The 18,015-nt window shown below is 43.2% G+C and overlaps 1 protein-coding gene across 2 annotated transcripts in view; it reads right to left on the bottom strand.

Moving 5' to 3' along the window:
• Positions 1 to 18,015, bottom strand: part of FAM120B (family with sequence similarity 120 member B) — an 84,816-nt gene that overhangs the window by 57,076 nt on the left and 9,725 nt on the right. For both annotated transcript variants that reach the window (XM_060242632.1, XM_060242642.1), the window contains exons 4-5: positions 8,463 to 8,558; positions 95 to 267 (exon numbers count right to left, since the gene is read on the bottom strand). In XM_060242632.1, coding sequence (XP_060098615.1) covers positions 95 to 267; positions 8,463 to 8,558 — 269 coding nt within the window. The remainder of the gene's footprint in view (positions 1 to 94; positions 268 to 8,462; positions 8,559 to 18,015) is intronic.

Raw genomic sequence — 18,015 nt, 5'->3', positions numbered from 1 at the left:
GGTTTACTATATGAAGAGTTATATTTATAGCTAATATTAATCCACTGCTGATATGAACAATGAAAGTTGATTACAAAATAAGCATGTTCTTTACCTGCAACGCAAGGTATATCAACAAGGAACAGACAGCAGCAATGGAAGCTTCCAGAGCCTGGAGCTCCTCTGCTACATCTTGAAGCTGAAAACATGACAAAAATGTGCAACAGCGTAGCTTTTCAGCCTCTGGTCCCCTACTGAGCCAAAGTGTTCTTAGACTTGGAGTGCCACCTAGAAAAGAAACACACCATTTCAGTTATTGTAGAAGATACGGCAGGTTTTCCCAGGTTTTCATCATTCATCTCTAAGTTGACAATAACTACAATGCAATGCAAACATGGATGAGAATATCAGTATCAGTTTTAAGAAATAAAGATGCTACCACTCTGATCACAAGCAACTATCCTGTGTGTGTGTGCGTGTATATATATATACACACACACACACAAACACATACATACATATATACACACATACAGTATGTCACAGAAGTGAGTACATCCCCTCACATTTTGTAAATATTTAAGTATATCTTTTCACGTGACAACACTGAAGAAATGACACTTGGCTACAATGTAAAGTAGTGAGTCTACAGCTTGTATAATAGTGTAAATGTGCTGTCCCCTCAAAATTATGCAACACACAGCCATTAATGTCTAAACTGCTGGCAACAAAAGTGAGAACACCCCTAAGTGATAATGTCCAAATGGGGCCCAAAGTGTCAATATTTTGTGTGGCCACCATTATTTTCCAGCACTGCCTTAACCCTCTTGGGCATAGAATTCACCAGAGCTGCACAGGTTGCCACTGGAGTCCTTTTCCACTCCTCCATGATGACATCACGTAGCCGGTGGATGTTAGAGACCTTGAGGACCTCCACCTTCCGTTTCAGGATGCCCCACAGATGCTCAATAGGGTTTAGGTGTGGAGACATGTTTGGCCAGTCCATCACCTTTACCCTCAGCTTCTTTAGCAAGGCAGTGGTCATTTTGGAGGTGTGTTTGGGTCATTATTATGTTGGAATACTGCCCTGCAGCCCAGTCTCCGAAGGGAGGGGATCATGCTCTGCTTCAGTATGTCACAGTACATGCTGGCATTCATGGTTCCCCCAATGAAGTGTAGCTCCCCAGTGCTGGCAGCACTCATGCAGCCCCAGACCATGACATTCTCACCATCATGCTTGACTGTAGGCAAGACACATTTGTCTTTGTACTCCTCACCTGGTTGCAGCCACACATGCTTGACACCATCTGAACCAAGTAAGTTTATCTTGGTCTCATTGGACCACAGGACATGGTTCCAGAAATCCATGTCCTTAGTCTGCTTGTCTGCAGCAAACCGCTTGCGGGCTTTCTTGTGCATCATCTTTAGAAAAGGCTTCTTTCTGGGACGACAGCCCTGCAGATCAATTTGATGCAGTGTGCGGCGTATGGTCTGAGCATTGACAGGCTGACCCCCCACCCCTTCAACCTCTGAAGCAATGCTGGCAGCACTCACACGTCTATTTCCCAAAGCCAGCCTCTGGATGACGCTAAGCACGAGCACTCAACTTCTTTGGTCGATCATGGCGAGGCCTATTCTGAGTGGAACCTGTCCTGTTAAACCGCTGTATGGTCTTGGCCACCATGCTGAAGCTCAGTTTCAGGGTCTTGGCAATCTTCTTATAGTCTAGGCCATCTTTACGTAGAGCAACAATTCATTTTTTCAGATCCTCAGAGAGTTCATTGCCATGAAGTGCCATGTGGAACTTCCAGTGACCAATATGAGGGAGAGTGATAATCTGCTCCCCCTTCACACCTGATACCTTGTAGCACTAACAAGTTCACATGACACCAGGGAGGGAAAATGGCTACTTGGGCCCCATTTGGACATTATCACTTAGGGGTGTACTCACTTTTGTTGCCAGCAGTTTAGACATTAATGGCTGTGTGTTGCATAATTTTGAGGGGACAGCACATTTACAATGTTATACAAGTTGCAGACTCACTACTTTACATTGTAGCCAAGCGTCATTTCTTCAGTGTTGTCACATGAAAAGACATACTTAAATATTTACAAAATGTGAGGGGGTGTACTCACTTCTATATTGCAGAAAACATATATCTTATAGTGACGCGGGATTACAGGGCTGAAGTATATGACCAAGTTAGAATCCGCTTGCATATGAAGTGTTTATCACCTAACTGTAAGCTTAACAAAGATACAGGATGTTTGAGGCTGGACTCTTTCACTTCCCTCTCATGCATATTTTGGGCCACGATCCAAATCTTGCAAAGACTCTCATAATAACACAATCTAATTTCTTCCCTTTGTGCTTCAAATATTGCTACATGCTAAATTTCGGCAGGCCATTCACTTTAAATAAAGACCCTTTTGTGCCTCATGTTGCAGCATGCAGCAGCCCAACTTGCCCACTCTTGTTCAATCTCCCCAAGTTGCTCTCCTCTTGCTTAGAGCCACCCCATCTATTAAGGTGCACTAGGGTGCCAAAAGAGGCTCAGGGCAGGTTCTTAGCAGGCTGTATCAGCCACGGCAAGGGGGAGCCCCAGGCAACATGACTGGTGCCAACACTACCACACTGGTGCAGCACATGATTGGCAGCAAAGTCAAAGGCAAGGGCATGTGTGTTCAGCCTGCAGGGAGGGAGGAGGGAAGCTCCTTGTCTCCCCAGTTCCATACACATCTGTTTCGGGGGGGGGGGGGGTGAGTCATGGGCTGCCTATGGCACCAAAAACCATTGGGCTGGTCCTGCTGCTGCTAACCATAGAGAAGACTGGGCTGGGAAAGGGAGATCAAGCAGCAGCTCCTAATAAAAAGTCACTTTGCTCCAGTTCTCTGATTGGGCTGGCTGCAGGACTGTCTTCCGAGTCTTAATATGTACAGCTGAAAAGATTTGTGCTTCCCTACGGCATATATCCCTTTTTCAAAGGGCTTTCCCTCAATCAGTGGTCATGGTTGCAGTACGATATGCACACAGAGCACTTATGGGTCTCCATCCATCTCAAAATAAGCAGCAGATCTATGTGAAAAAAGAGATGTGCTTGAGCACCAGCATCTTCCTCTGAAACAGTAGCCCCAGCAGGTGAGGTATTCAAGGATATTTGCGAATGTTAGAAACTGCTGGTTGATGCACTTTTGTGTTCTTCATTGCCAGAGGCCTCTGGCAATGAAGAGCACAAGGCAATTCCTGCCTCCATGATGATCCCACTGTCAACCCTTGCCTTCCTCTTTGTAATTGCTGTCTGCTTGCCTATTCTCCTTGAGTGAGTGAGAAATGACAAGAACAAACAGAAGAAACAGCTACCACCTTTCACCTATAAAGACTTGGGCCAAGAAGGAGAAGGCTAATGTGTGAGAAAGGAGATGAACCAACTCAGAGGGGGACCCAAGAGTTGCCCAAGAGATGCTCCAAACCTGGGGCTGGTATTATACAGTGGTCCACAGTACAGAAATTATAGCTCTTTATGCCAGTGTCAAGTGTCCCGATCCCAAATCAAGGGTACCCATTTGTTACTTTATTCTGTAAGTACAAAGTGTTTAAAGCAGGAGTGTCAAATGTCTGGCCCATGGGCCAAAACTGGCCTGTCCAGGGCCTCAATCAGGCCCGTGGGACTCTTTTCTACCCCTCCCCCCATCCTGTCCTCACCCTTTGAAGTGCCAAGGCTGCTGAACTTCCCCTCCCTTTCTGTCTTGTTTTTGCTGGCTGCAGCAAGAAGCAAAGCTGCAAAGAAAACACGAAATGGATATATATATATATTTATATATATATATATTTGGCCTGTGTGACACAGTGTTGGACTGGATGGGCCATTGGCCTGATCCAACATGGCTTCTCTTATGTTCTTATGTTCCATTAAGGTTCTGGGCACAGAGACATTAATGGGAAATTTATTCAACATTTTCCTTGCAACTTTGTCTGTGTTGCAATGTGTTTCAATGGAATGGAACTCAGTTTAACTTCCCAGTGTTCCTATGGCCAGATGAAGCTTCCTGGAGTTGTGTCCTTGCAAATAAAGGGTTGATGCTTTGAACCAGCTTCATCTCTGCTAAATAGACCTGAGAACTAGTGCCTAGTGAGTACTCTAACCTGGGAACCCACAGCCAAAGGGGAATATTACACTGGAGAGCCATTGCCAATCTGAGTAGCCCCAGGGGTGGGGGGTAGAAGCTTGCAATGCCCAGCCATTTCATGTTTTCCCAGGCTGAAAGCATTTTATGTTTTTAGTTTCTGCTGTGATCTTTGTGCTTTTTCTTGATGGTTTATTTCAAAAATTTCATTGCCAAATCCCACTGTTCCCCCCACCTTTCCATTTTAAACAAAATATTGCAAGTGTTTTCAGTATGTTTGTATTTTAAGTTAAAAAATAATATATTTAATTTTGTTTGCCTGTGTCCTTTACAAAGTTTATATCTCCGCTACCTGGCATTATATTTTATGTCACACATGGTCCCACAAAAGTGCCCTTTATGTTAGATCTGGCTCTTCTAACAAATGAGTTCAACATCCCTGGAACTTTAAAGTAGGCAAAGGCATGATGCATCCTAAAACTTACTGGGTTGCAAGCATTATTTCTATATTCACTCTTATCCTCTCATCTCAGGTATCTTGTTGCCAGTTTGGAAAGGGTGAAATTTCTTTGCTGCATTCTCTTCAATCAACTGTCAAGATGAATAATACTAAGTATGAACTGAAAATACCTACCAAGCTGTACTAAGATAAACTCCTGCTGTAATTAAGTGGTCTTTAAAACATTTGATGTGGTCTTTAAGTTTTAAGGAGTCAGCTGCATTTGGTAGCACATATCTTTTATTATAAGCAGAAGCTGCATTCCTTTGTGTGAGCCACTTGGCTACAATAAATGATGAGAGTGTTGAGGTGTCAAACAGCGGATGAGAGAAGAGTTTGTTTAGCAAACAAGACTCATTAAGGAAAGGATCTTTTGCCCAAGGACAAATACAACAGGAAATAAATATTCATCCTCTGCTAGGTTCTCTAGACCAGCGTTTCCCATTTGAAGGTCACGACCCGGTACCGGGCCACGGAAGCCTCAGTACTGGGTCGCAAGAAAAGCCAAAGCTAGCCCCGCCCCCAGCAAAGCATGACCTCCGCTCTGCTTCCTTCCTTCCCCCATCTCTCTGTTGTGCAGAGAAAAGCTAGCCTTGAAGACTGACACAGGCTGCAAAGCCTGAGCTCCATTTGTCTTCCTTCCCTTCCTCATCTCTGTGTTGTGCAGAGAGGAGCTGGGCTGCTTCTCCTTCCTTCTCCCCCTCCCTCCCAGTGTTTGAGAAAAAAGCTGGCGTCCACTAGCACTTTAGACCTAGGAAATGTTCTTCAGGGTATGAGTTTTCATGTGTCTTGAAGTATGTTATTTTGGGGACATTTCCCTAGGAGGCCTGGGCAGCAAAGAAGGGGAGGATGTTTTTTTTCAGCTGGGAGGGGTGGGGAGTGAGCATTCCAGTAGCTGTTGTTTTTTTTAAACCAAATGACCCCTGGGCACAATTGTTGCTGGCTGGGGTCATCTGATGGTAAGGCTTTTTTTTCTTTGCCCCCCCCCTTTCTTTCCCTGCAAGTGATGCTTTGTCTGTATTCTTGGTGCTGGGGGAGAGGAAGCAACAGTGGGAGGGCTTCTAGTGCCCTGGCCCCATTGGTGGACATTCTGGTGCTTTTTGGGCATTGTGTGGGAGAATTTTGGATTGGATGGTCGACTGGCCTGATCTAACATGGCTTCTCTTATGTTCTTTCTTTCCATGTCTTTTCTTTCCTTTCCTTTCTTTCCTTCCATTTTTACCGGATGAAACTTTTCTGTTCATCATACGGTTGTTGCAGACATAGGAGCTCTGCCAATGAAAAGTTGGCACCCCCAGTTGTAGCCAACTGGCCTTTCTATGAGATTTCTGTGTGAGTTAGTGAGAGTGAGAGGTGTGGGACAGAGAGAGATTATTGGAGATTACTGCTGTATATCTCAACAGCACTGGAAGTAATGGTACTATGAATCTGGCACCATTTTACTGATCCTGCTTTTAACAGCTGCCTGACACGAAAATTAAACTCCTCCTGTAGATATTAAAAAGGATGAAAGAAGTTCACTGGCTAAATATCTGCACAACAAGTTGCTTTTAAAGGCATGCGAAACACAACCAGTAAAAAGCTGCAAGCCCCTCATAAATATCCTTTTTGGGATAACTGCAGAAGAGCTTGTATGAACTTCATAGAACTTGAAATTAATTCATTAATTGCAGTACAATTCTCTGCTACCTTTCACAGTAATTTCCCAGTGTTTCAGTCAAGGAAAAGTATGAAAAATAGCTTTCAAAAGATTTTCTTGAAACCAAGCAAGCTTGGTTGTAGCTTGTGGCAAGGTTCAGTAGCATGAAGGAAGGGCCTACTAAATGTGTCAGCATATTTTGAGGTAGAGCAGCAGCCAGGGCCCAGTGTGTGTGGTACACAGTGCTGGCATTCCTGATGGCAATGGCAACAGCACTCCCAACCGCCTACACTGGCCAGTGCTGTTGAGGAAGGGGTGTGTAGGTGGTGCAGGCAATTGAACATGGGCACTAGGAGTGCTTGCAAGCTGGAGAAGAACACACAAACAGATGTGTGGGGGTGGAAAGAGAGGACCCTGGGAATGTATGAAAAAGTTGCAGACCACTCACTTTCCACCCCCATTTTGGCTCAGCATGAGTTTTAGAGAGATTTTTCTGAAAACAAAGTTACTTCAGAAGAAGAGGCACATTTGGGGGAGTGTCCTGGAAGTGACATAACAGGAAAAGGTGGAGTTTTGGTTCAGTGTGCCCCAGAAGTGATATCAAATGGCCCTTGACCTGAAAGTGACACCACAGGAAATGACATAATTCCTGTCTCCACCCCCAAATTTTAGTGGGCCACAAAGGAGAAGCGTAAAAATAATTGGGCCATGGGAAAGAAAAGTTCGGGAAACCCTGCTCTAGACATTTACCTAAATAATACATTTCATGTATTTTCAGTTCTGGACTGCTCTTATAGAAGTAGAAATTATGAGAAGAACTTCCCCTCATCAAAGTACTGGTTGCTTTATGCACTTAATAGTTTACCAAATTACTATGTGGTCTCTAATTATTTAAATATTAGTTACAGTGCAAGCCTAAAAAGATTTACACCCATCTAAATCTCCAGAAGTCAGTGGGCTAAGAATAGTGTAATTCTTTGGGATTATGCTGTCAGACGAACTGGACTACCAATATTAGTGACAGCCCTACTGTGCTGTGAATTGCAAACCTCTCCCCTCAAGGAAGAGGATCTGAGCACCAATTTATTGGTTCTCCTTCAAGGTTTCCAAATATTATTGTAAAATCTCTGTCTCTGAAGAGCCAAAGCAAATAAATAAGGCAGGAGAGGAAATATTAAAGACAAACTGAGACAAGCACAATAAAGACTCAGTAGGGATCAACTAACTTCAAATCATTAACAAACATTAAAGCTGGCAATCACATGAAGGGCTTTTAACTAGTTACCTTTCCAGAGTTTAAACATCTGCCTGATTAATACTGGTGATGCTCCACAGATTTTGTGAATGCAGATCATTTACAGCAAGGTAATATATTTCTTAAATCAAGAGCAATATGAAGAAGGATGACCCAAGAAACTACAAGCCAGTCAGTTTGACCACTGTCCCAGGGAAAATTCTAAAAGGTTCAATCTGTGAGTATTTGAAGGACAATTTGGTGATTTGGGAAAGTCAGCACAGATTTGTCCCCAACAGGTCCTGTCAACTGCTAGACCAGTCTTGTTTCCTTCTTTGAGTGACAAGTGTACTAAATTTTGGGAATTCCATTGACATTGTTTACCTGGATTTTAGTAAGACTTTTGACAAGGTTTTCCATGATGTTCAGCCTGGAGAAGTGAAAGCTGAGAGGAGACATGAGGGATGCCCCTCCCAGTAGAGGTGGGCATCCCTTGCCACTAGGCCTCACCCCTGATGCCAATCAACTGGCCAGTGCAGGGACATACCAGGAGAGAGTGGTAGGTCCAGGCTATGTCACTGGTATCTGGGCAAAAATGTCACTGGAAATGTTGCCTAGGCCCCTCCACCCGCTCCTGGTCAGTCCCACCCCTCCCCCCACCATTCCTTACTGGTTACCAAGAGGGATCTGGCAACCCTAAATATACAGATTTTCTCCAGATCTTTTTTGAAGTTTTATTGGAAAATGGTTGAACCTGTACCCTGACCTGGATGTATTTGCATTCATATTATGCTCTATGTATGGATTTTTAACCCATATTGACAAACTATACGTCAAAATAAACAAAAATTAAATGCCTTTATATAAGTTAACAACTCAGAGCTATCTAGGTCTGTGAAATAAAAACATCTTAAATAATATAAAAATAAAGATGGCATATTTTTAACAAACACTGTCAGATGCATTTCAGTACAAGATGATTTTACCTGGGAGTTCTCTGGGCTGGACCAAATCTGGTTGCTGGAGGGAATTCCCAGCACACACAAACCACTCCTTTACTATAGGATAAACTCCATGGATACCTAAAAGACAGAAATGGTTTGATTAAATAAATGAAAGAACGGGTATTTTACAAGATAGTTGTGGGAGTAGTGGGGGGGGGGCTGCACCCCAAGTCCCCCCCCCCAGTTCATGGAGTCAGTGTGGAACCACCTTGAGATTGAATTCACTCCCGCAAGAAAAACTAGTTTGTTCTACTGCTTCAGACCAACAAGGCTGTCCACCTGGATTTATCTGCTAAGACACTATTTATTGACAAAGAAAGAAAACTATAGTACAGATATACAACATAATCCAATAGAGCATTAGGTAAACACTCCAAAATAAAAATAAAGGAACGTTCCTTGTTTGCTCATCAAGCCTTTTTTTTAAAAGAGGGGGTATTAGAGAAACAGCAACAAATGGCGGAAAGAACCATCCACTTATAAGCTTCTGCTCATCTAAAGGATTCACTGCAAGATGCCACTCTGGAAATGGGGTGGTCTCTGATGAAAACCAGACCCCTCCTCCTTACCATAGAAGAAGAAGAAGATATTGGATTTATATCCCGCCCTCCACTCCGAAGAGTCTCAGAGCGGCTCACAATCTCCTTTACCTTCCTCCCCCACAACAGACACCCTGTGAGGTGGGTGGGGCTGGAGAGGGCTCTCACAGCAGCTGCCCTTTCAAGGACAACTCCTACCAGAGCTATGGCTGACCCAAGGTCATGCTAGCAGGTACAAGTGGAGGAGTGGGGAATCAAACCTGGCTCTCCCAGATAAGAGTCCGCACACTTAACCACTACACCAAACTGGTAAGAACTCCCTGCTCAGCAGTGAACTTTTACTTAGATATGCTATTTTTTTCTACATTTCTCAGAGAATATAGTTCCTTCTTTGAATTTTTAGGCTTTGCCTGGTACATGGAGGCAATCAAGTCAGGAAGTCAAGTAGAAGCTACATTTGGAGGGCACCGCTTTACTTTTATGCTTAGGTTGCCAACAGGAAAGCAAAGACTTATGGGATATGGGCAGTGTTCCCTCTAAACTGAGTTAGTGTGAGATAGCTCACAGTTTTTTAGCCTCCAGTTCACACATTTTTGTCTTAGCTCAGAAAGGATGGCCCCAGAACAAACTAATTTATGCAGTAGCCAAATTGCTTGCTCATAACTTTAATGCCAGTAGCTCACAAAATACCATTTTTGCTCACAGGACTCCACAGCTTAGAGGGAGTATTAGATATGGGATAACTGAAGCAAGGAACAGCAGTTAGCTATTTTAAAACCTATGTAGCGAAGAAGACGACTGCAGATTTATACCCCTCCCTTCTCTCTGAATCAGAGACTCAGGGAGGTTTACAATCTTCTATATAGGCCTCGGATTCAGTGGGAGCTCACAGGAGCACAGCTCCTGAACCTTTCTGAGATTTCCTCCTCCTTCTGAGAGTTCTACTTCCTTGTCCATTGAATAGTATGTGCAGCTGCATAACAATCCCTGGATGAGCTCCACTACCTATTTGTCTACAAAATGACCCCTGCTCCTATATCTTCTCCCCCCCCCACATCAGACACCCTGTGAGGTGGGTGGGGCTGAGAGAGCTCTCCCAGAAGCTGTCCTTTCAAGGACAACTCCTGCAATAGCTATGGCTAACCCAAGGCTATTCCAACAGCTGCAAGTGGAGGAGCGGGGACTCAAACCCAGTTCTCCCAGATAAGAGTCAGCACACTTAACCACTACACCAAATTGGCAGAACAGAAAAACCCAGGCTCATGTAGCCCCAAATTCTGCAACAATAGTAGCATCACAAAAAGTACAAGGGTAACGTATTTATTATTTAATTCATTTGTACCCCATCTTCCTCCCCAATTGGGACCCAAATATTCTCCTCTCCTCCATTTTATCCTCACCACAACCCTGTGAGGTATAGCTGGTCCAAGGTCACCCAGCAAGCTTCCATGGCATGTGAGGATTCAAAACCAGATCTCCCACATACTAGTCCAATGCTTTTAATCAGTGTAGATGTGTGTAATGAAGGCAAAGCTGGGAACAGTGCGGCTATTTACAATGCAATCCTAAAAAGATTTATACCCTTTAAGTCCACCGAAATCAGTGGATTTAGAAAGCTGCATCTCTGCACTTTAACTGCCCAATGGATTTTCAGTTATTGCAAAGTCTTGTACAGATTTACATACCTAAAATACAACAGAACTACACACACACACATGAACACAAATAAATAAATAAATGGGATAAGATAGATTATAGGAGTTTCCCAACCCAGGGCTGGCAACCCTATCTCCTTCTCACTGCATCCCCCTGGACTCGTGGCTTTTTCCTGCAAAGTTCCCACAATTCCTGGCAATGCCTTTTTAACAGATAATAGTGACAGCTGGGAGAAGTGGAAGGTGGATTAAGAAACACTTCCACCACCAGAACATCCATAAAATCTAACTACATAATATTAACCAACATTTTTCTTATTTACAAAACGTATGAAACTGCCCTTAAAATAGGAGCATATTCAACTAAGATAACATCTGGATGTTACTTTTTACTGAAATCAATTCATTACATAAATAGTAAAAATAAATAATTACAATTCAAACAGCACAAGCTTAAGATGCACAGTGACACCTGCCAACATGTAACTGCAAAACAGAAAGGCAGAAGGCTAACAACCCCCTAATTTCATTTTGCTCTAAAAACAGTAGGCTCTTTGAATAAGGCTGAGGAAAAATAGTGAGTTACACCGATCACATGAAACCATTAATTGCCACAAACTCTAGTTCCATAAGAATACAGAAGTTCAACACATTGACAAATTAAGGCCTGTTATACTCAGGTTCATAAAAACATTTTTTGATAAGTCATTGTAGGCTTCTTCACTCTGGAATGACCCCTATTTCACAGCCTATGTGACAGACATACCTGCAAAATCATGTTTTACCCACATTCTGTTTACACCAGCAGGTTAAGAACTGGAGGAATGTGCTTCACCCAGTCCAAAGAGGTGTGTTTCACTATTTTATTAGTTTTGCTTAAAGCATTATTATCTCACCTTCCCATCCAATTAAGTGTCCTCAAGGTGGTACATAAATCAGGAACTTATTAATAGCGAAACCCTAACTCTCAGACCTTGTTCCAATTTGTTTAAGTTCTGGCTAGGACATTATGAAATATGGTGGGTAGAGGTTTTGATACCACCTCCAACTCATATGGGCTTACTTACAGTGTCATGAAGACACTGTTCCTTACTTCACATAACATAAAAAATAACTTTTGCTATGTATGATGGACAGGCTAGGTTCCACCTCTCTCCAAGAGAAACCAATCAGATCTGATGAAACGTTGAGAGAGATTTGAAAATAACACTTGAAAATGACAGGAATTATAGCAGAGAAGTTTGCAACTAGGGAACTGGGGTGGGTGGGTGGGTGGATTTCTGACTGAGTGTAATTGTGCAGAACAGCTGCTTAGAGCAGGCTGAAAATACCAAATTTGTAATTACAGGAGCCCAGTTGTAGGAATAGGACCTCAGTTCAAAAGTTCAGTGGAAATCAAATGTTGTTACTTATACCTTACTCTCCTCAGTGTTTTGTTCATACTATAAATAAAAATTTTCTTGTTTTGATTAACCCTGTAGGCTGTATGTATAAGGGAAAGAAGGTCACACACACAGTTTAATACCTTGGTCTATACACATATACTATAAGATATGAATAAATGGTGGCAGAAAGTGATTGGAACAGTGTTTGAGTTCCAACAATAGCTCTGTGTCAAAATGGATTCCGGGGGGGGTTGTTACTCCATATAAATTTATTTAAGAGGTTTGCCATTTACGTATTAGAACTATAGGAATGGCGATTGAGAGGGCTTGAAACAAGTAGAGAAACTTAGTAAAAATAAAGGATTTTATCGTGTTAAGACATTCTATCCAGGATAAGGAGAGTGAAGTCCATAGTTGAAGAGAGGAAGATATTTGGTGATAGGTTGCTGTGTAGTTTTACCTTAATAATATCTTTAAGGTCTAGAGCAGGAGTCCCCAACCCCCAGGCCACGGACCAGTACCGGTCTGTGGCCTGTTAGCAACCGGGCCATGAGTTGTATAATTATTTCATTATATATTACAATGTAGTAATAAGAAGAAGAATTAGAAAAAGACGTTGGATTTATATCCTGCCTTCCACTCCAAATTTCAGAGTCTAAGAGTGGCTCACAATCTCCATTGCCTTCCTTCCCCACAAGAGACACCCTGTGAGATGGGTGGGGCTGAGAGAACTCTCCCAGAAGCTGCCCTTTCAAGGACTACTCCTGCCAGAGCTATGGCTGACTCAAGGCCATTCCAGCAGCTGCAAGTGGAGGAGTGGGGAATCAAACCCAGTTCTCCCAGATAAGAGTCCGCACACTTAACCACCACACCAAACTAATAGAAATAAAGTGCACAATTGTATCATCCCGAAACCATCGCCCCCTGCCCCCTGGAAAAATTGTCTTCCATAAAACTGGTCCCTGGGTACCAAAAGGGTTGAGGACCGCTGGTCTAGAGGGACCGAGATCCCTAAATAAGACCAAGTAGTAGTAACCCAACAGTAAAGATGAGAAGCTTGCAAGGAAGAACCCGTAGCTGAAAAGAAGTTTATAGGATAGATCAAAGACTTGAATAGACTGAAGGATAGGCTGGAGTAGACTAAATTCTGTGAAGAAAGGTTTCAGAACTTGTAGCAATGAGAGAGGGTCCCACAAATAAAGAACAATGTCATCAGCAAATAGATTGATTTTGTAATCAATGTTGTGAATGTTGAAACCAAGAATTGAAGGGAATTGTCTAATGAAATTTGCTAGTGGCTTGATGGAGATAGCAAACAGCAAAGGGGAAAGGGGACAGCCCTGATGAGTTCCACGAGAGAGAAATCAGAAGTCGAAACATCGTTGATATTAAGGAGAGCTTTGGGTGTCAAGTAAAGTGCCCCTATTGTAGATAAGAATTTGGAGCCAAATTCCATTTCTTCCAAGACCGACAGTAGATAACTGGGCTCTACCCTATCAAAAGAACAAAGGAGGCCTAGCCTTCCCAGATCTCCATTTATATTACAAAGCTTCAGTACTTTCCTCCATGGCTAAACTACTGTACATCAACCCGTGCCCACAGTGGGCCTATATTGAAGAGGCCCACATCACACCTTTCAAATACTGAGTTTTTAGGGTTGAAACAAAAAAATCGCCCCCACTGGCTTATTACTAATCCGTTTCTAAATGCCACTCCCAGTTTGGGACCAGGTCCGCTCCATGCTGGTCCCAGATCTGTCCACCCTCTCACCTTTCATGGGCCAACCATGGTTCTTCCCAGAACTTCTATTGAACTCATTTCCAGTTTGGAGAAAGGCCTCTTTGGTCTTCCTCGTCCAGCTTTTTTTTTTTTAAAAAAAACCCTTCTAACTAAGGCCCAGCTTGAAACCAAAACATCTTTGAAGCTCCCCTGGTTTGAGAATATGCAAATCTGTCACCTTTTAAATACTCCTTCCTTCCATGCAACTTTATTAAATCCTCCAACTGAATTTGAATGCTTGCTTTCTCACTTCCCCTTACAGCCCAAAGGGCTTATCTCCAAAAATTTATCATATCCTGCTATCACAAGTCTGTACTACTCTACCTTCGTTTTGCAATCGCTGGCACCAAGAGTGTAACATCTCATTAACCGCAATCCAGTGGGATGCTATATGGGAATCTGAAGCTCTCCATACTAAATCCATTAACACATTCCAACAGAACTATAAACTGATGTCAAGATGGTACCGCATCCCTCAACATTTTGCCTGCATAAACCCTCAATACTCCTCTACCTGCTGGTGGCAAAGTGGTTTAACTGACTCTCCTATTCACTGTTGGTGGGAATGTCCAATAGTTCAGTCCTTCTGGCTGTCTCACGTCAATAAAGTCACAGGCATTATATAGTTCCTAGGCAGGTGGACATGGTACTCCTTAATAATTGGCCGTCAGTTAAAACTTCTCCCTCAAAGAAATCACTGCTCAATTAATAATGACACTTGAGAGACTGCCCTTTGCTAGTGAGATTATAGGCACTATATGAAGCAAAACATTGACATTTCTGTGTCTCTGGTTTGGTTCATTCTGAAATCATTTTTCACCCATTCATCAGTAAGACTTACGATCTTATTATGTTTCCATACCATGTCAAGTGCACCAATAGCCATTTAGAAAAATGTAGAGCAACTACAAGAAAAATAATTCATTTTTCAAGGATGTTTATAAGCACAACTTTGCACAAAACATAAAAACATATTACCTCTTCAAAAAAAAAAACTCCACTGTGGACAAATGTTTGAAAACTGTACCTTTAAAGCAGGAAAGGGATATAGAAGAAAAGGGTGGAAGCATATGCAAGTCATGCTCTGGACAAGCTGGAAAGATGCAGAAGAGCAGCTTGGATGGATAGAGAATGTCCACATACAGTAAGCACAAAGGAGACTCACCTTTAGATGAAAAAGCCCTGCAAACAGTATTTGGTATGGGAGGTCACAATACAACTAAGAAAGATATGACTACACACTTACACCAGATACACAGAGTTGCCAGCATCTAGGTAGGGCCTGAAGATCTCCCAGCATTGTATCTCCAGGCTACAAAAATCCATTCCTCTTGAGGAAACAGCTGCTTTGGAGTGTGCATCCTCCAACATGTTGTGCCATGTTAAGGTTCCTCCCAGGTCCTATCACCTAAATATCCAAGAGTCGGTAACCCTGTCAATTACCCATTTCTTGGTATGTTTGGATACACCCTTCCAGGGTTTCCCAAACTTTTCTTTCCTGTGGCCCAGTTATTTTTACACTTCTCCTTCATGGCCCACTAAAATTTGGGGGTGAAGCCAGGAGACTTTGGGGGTGGAGCCGGGAGACAGAAATTATGTCATTTCTTGTGGTGTCAAGGACCAAGTGATGTCACTTCCGGAGTACATTGAACCGAAACGCCACCTTTTCCTGTGATGTCACTTCCAGGGCACTCCCCCAAACCTCCCTCTTCTTCGTAAGTAAATTCATTTTCAGAAAAATCTGACTCTCATGCTGAGCCAAAATGGGGGTGGAAAGTGGGCGGTCCTCTCTTTTCACCCCCACACCTGCATGCACTAATCTGTTTGTGTATTTTTCTCCAGCTTGCAAGCACTCCTAATGCCCATGTTCAATTGCCTGCACCACCTTCACATCCCTTACTCAACAGCACTGGCCAGTGTATGCGGTTGGGAGTGCTGTTGCCATTGCCATCAAGAATGCCAGCACTGTGTACCTCCCACACTGGGCCCTGGAAGTTGCCGTACCTCAAAATATGCTGAGACATTTAGAAGGCCCTTCCTTCAGCTGCTACTACAGAACCCTGCATCAAGCTATAACCAAGTTTGCTTGGTTTCAAGAAAATCTTTTGAAAGCTATCTTTCTGACTTTTCTTTGGTTGAAACACTGGGAACTTGCTGTAAAAGGTAGCAGAGAACTGTATGGCAATTAATGAATTAATTTCAAGTTATATGAAGTTCATGCAAGCTTTTCTGCAGTTCTCCCAAAAAGGACATTTATGAGGGGCTTGCAGCTTTTTACTGGCGGTGTTTCCCATGCCTTTAAAAGCAACCTGTTGTGCAGATACTTAGCCAGTGAACTACTGTCATCCTTTTTAATACCTACAGGAGGAGTTTAATTTTGGTGTCAGACAGCTGTTAAAAGCAGGACCAGTAAAATGGTGCCAAGTTCATAATACCGTCTCTTCCAGCGCAGTTAAGATATACTGCAGTAATCTCCAATAATCTCTTTCTGCCCTACACCTCTCATTCTCACTCACTCACTCACTCACTCACATAGAAATCTCATAGAAGGCCAGCTGGCTACAACTGGTATGTTCTCATAGAAGGCCAGCTGGCTACAACTGGGGGTGCCAACTTTTCACTGGCAGAGATCCTATGTCTGCAACAACAGTATGATGAACAGAAAAGTTTCATCCAGCAAAAATGGAAGGAAAGAAAGAAAGAGAAAGGGAAAAAACGGGAAAGAATGAAAGGAAAAGAAAAGAAGGATTGCATCAGCCAGCAGAGTCAGCATGTCACAGCAAGTTGCTGATTGGCTGTCCCATGTATAAATGTACAGAGCAACTGTGGTGATTGTGGGTTAAAGGAGTTGGAGTGCAGCGGAGCATATTGTCAGTCAGGAGAGTGAGTGGTGTTGTAAATAAATGTATATAGTGGTTTTACAACTACTGTGTACAGCCTTCATTCTTGCGTCGCTAAGCATCACCCTCTTGGTCTCTAAGCGCATCGACAGTTGGATCAGGCTAGTGGACTATCCAGTACAAAAGTCCCTCATACAATGCCCCAAAAGCACCAGAATGTCCACCAGTGGGGCCAGGGCACTAGAAGCCCTCCCACTGTTGCTTCCTCCCCCCCAGCACCAAGAATACAGGCAGAGCATCACTTGCAGGGAAAGAAAGAAGAGAGGGGGCAAAGGAAAAAAAAGCCCTCCTCACCATCAGATGACCCCAGGCAGCAAAAATTCTATCCAGGGGTTGTTTGGTAAAAAAACAGCTACTGGAATGCCCACTCCCCACCCCTCCCGGCTGAAAAAAGCACACACACCCTTCTTTGCCGCCCAGGTCTCCCGAGGAAATCTGCCCAAAAGAACATACTGCAAGGCACATGAAAGCTTATACCTTGAAGAACACTTCATGGGTCTAAAGTGCCAATGGATGCCAAACACTGGGAGGGGGGAGATGGAAGGAGAAGCAGCCCAGCTCCTCTCTGAACACAGAGATGGGGCGGGGCTAGCTTTGGCTTTTATTGTGACCCGGTACCAGGTCACGACCCTGCAAATGGGAAACACTGCTATGGATAGTTATTTCAAAGTTAATTCCATCGAGTTCAATTGGCTTATTTTCAGGTTCGTCTTGGGTTCATCACAGGGGAAAGGTGAGCTATAAATTCTGTAAATTACACAAATAAATAAAATCAGGGGTGTCAAACTCATTTGTTATGAGGGTTGGAGCTGACATAAATGAAATCTTGTTGGGCTGGGCCGGGCGATGTCATGTCGGGCTGGACCATGTGTATACCTATATAAGATTAGGTAGCAGAAATATAAACTTTTTGAAGGACACAGACAAACACAAATAAAGATATATATATTTTTAAAATTAAAACATTAGCACTTGTTGGTTTTAAAGGTGCTTTCTTTGTATTTCTCCCATGGCATCCAGGGAACTGGGCAAAAGAAGGAGGGACCAGGAGAGTAAGGAGCCTCAACCAATGGAGAAAATTGAGGTTTGCCTCTGTGCTATTGAGCAAGCCCTGCAAAGCAAGCTGAGATGCAAAAGGAGACAAGAGAGAGGGAGAAGGAAGCAGACAAGAGCCAGTTGCTCAGGGGCCTGATAGGAGCCCCCTGGCCACATGTTTGACACTGCTGATCTATAAGACTGCAGCCTTACTTATAGTTAGCTGCTTTTCATAATATACT

This window comes from Heteronotia binoei, chromosome 1 (genome assembly GCF_032191835.1).
Source record: "Heteronotia binoei isolate CCM8104 ecotype False Entrance Well chromosome 1, APGP_CSIRO_Hbin_v1, whole genome shotgun sequence".
NCBI lineage: Eukaryota > Metazoa > Chordata > Lepidosauria > Squamata > Gekkonidae > Heteronotia > Heteronotia binoei.
This window is presented reverse-complemented; position numbering and strand designations above follow the sequence as displayed.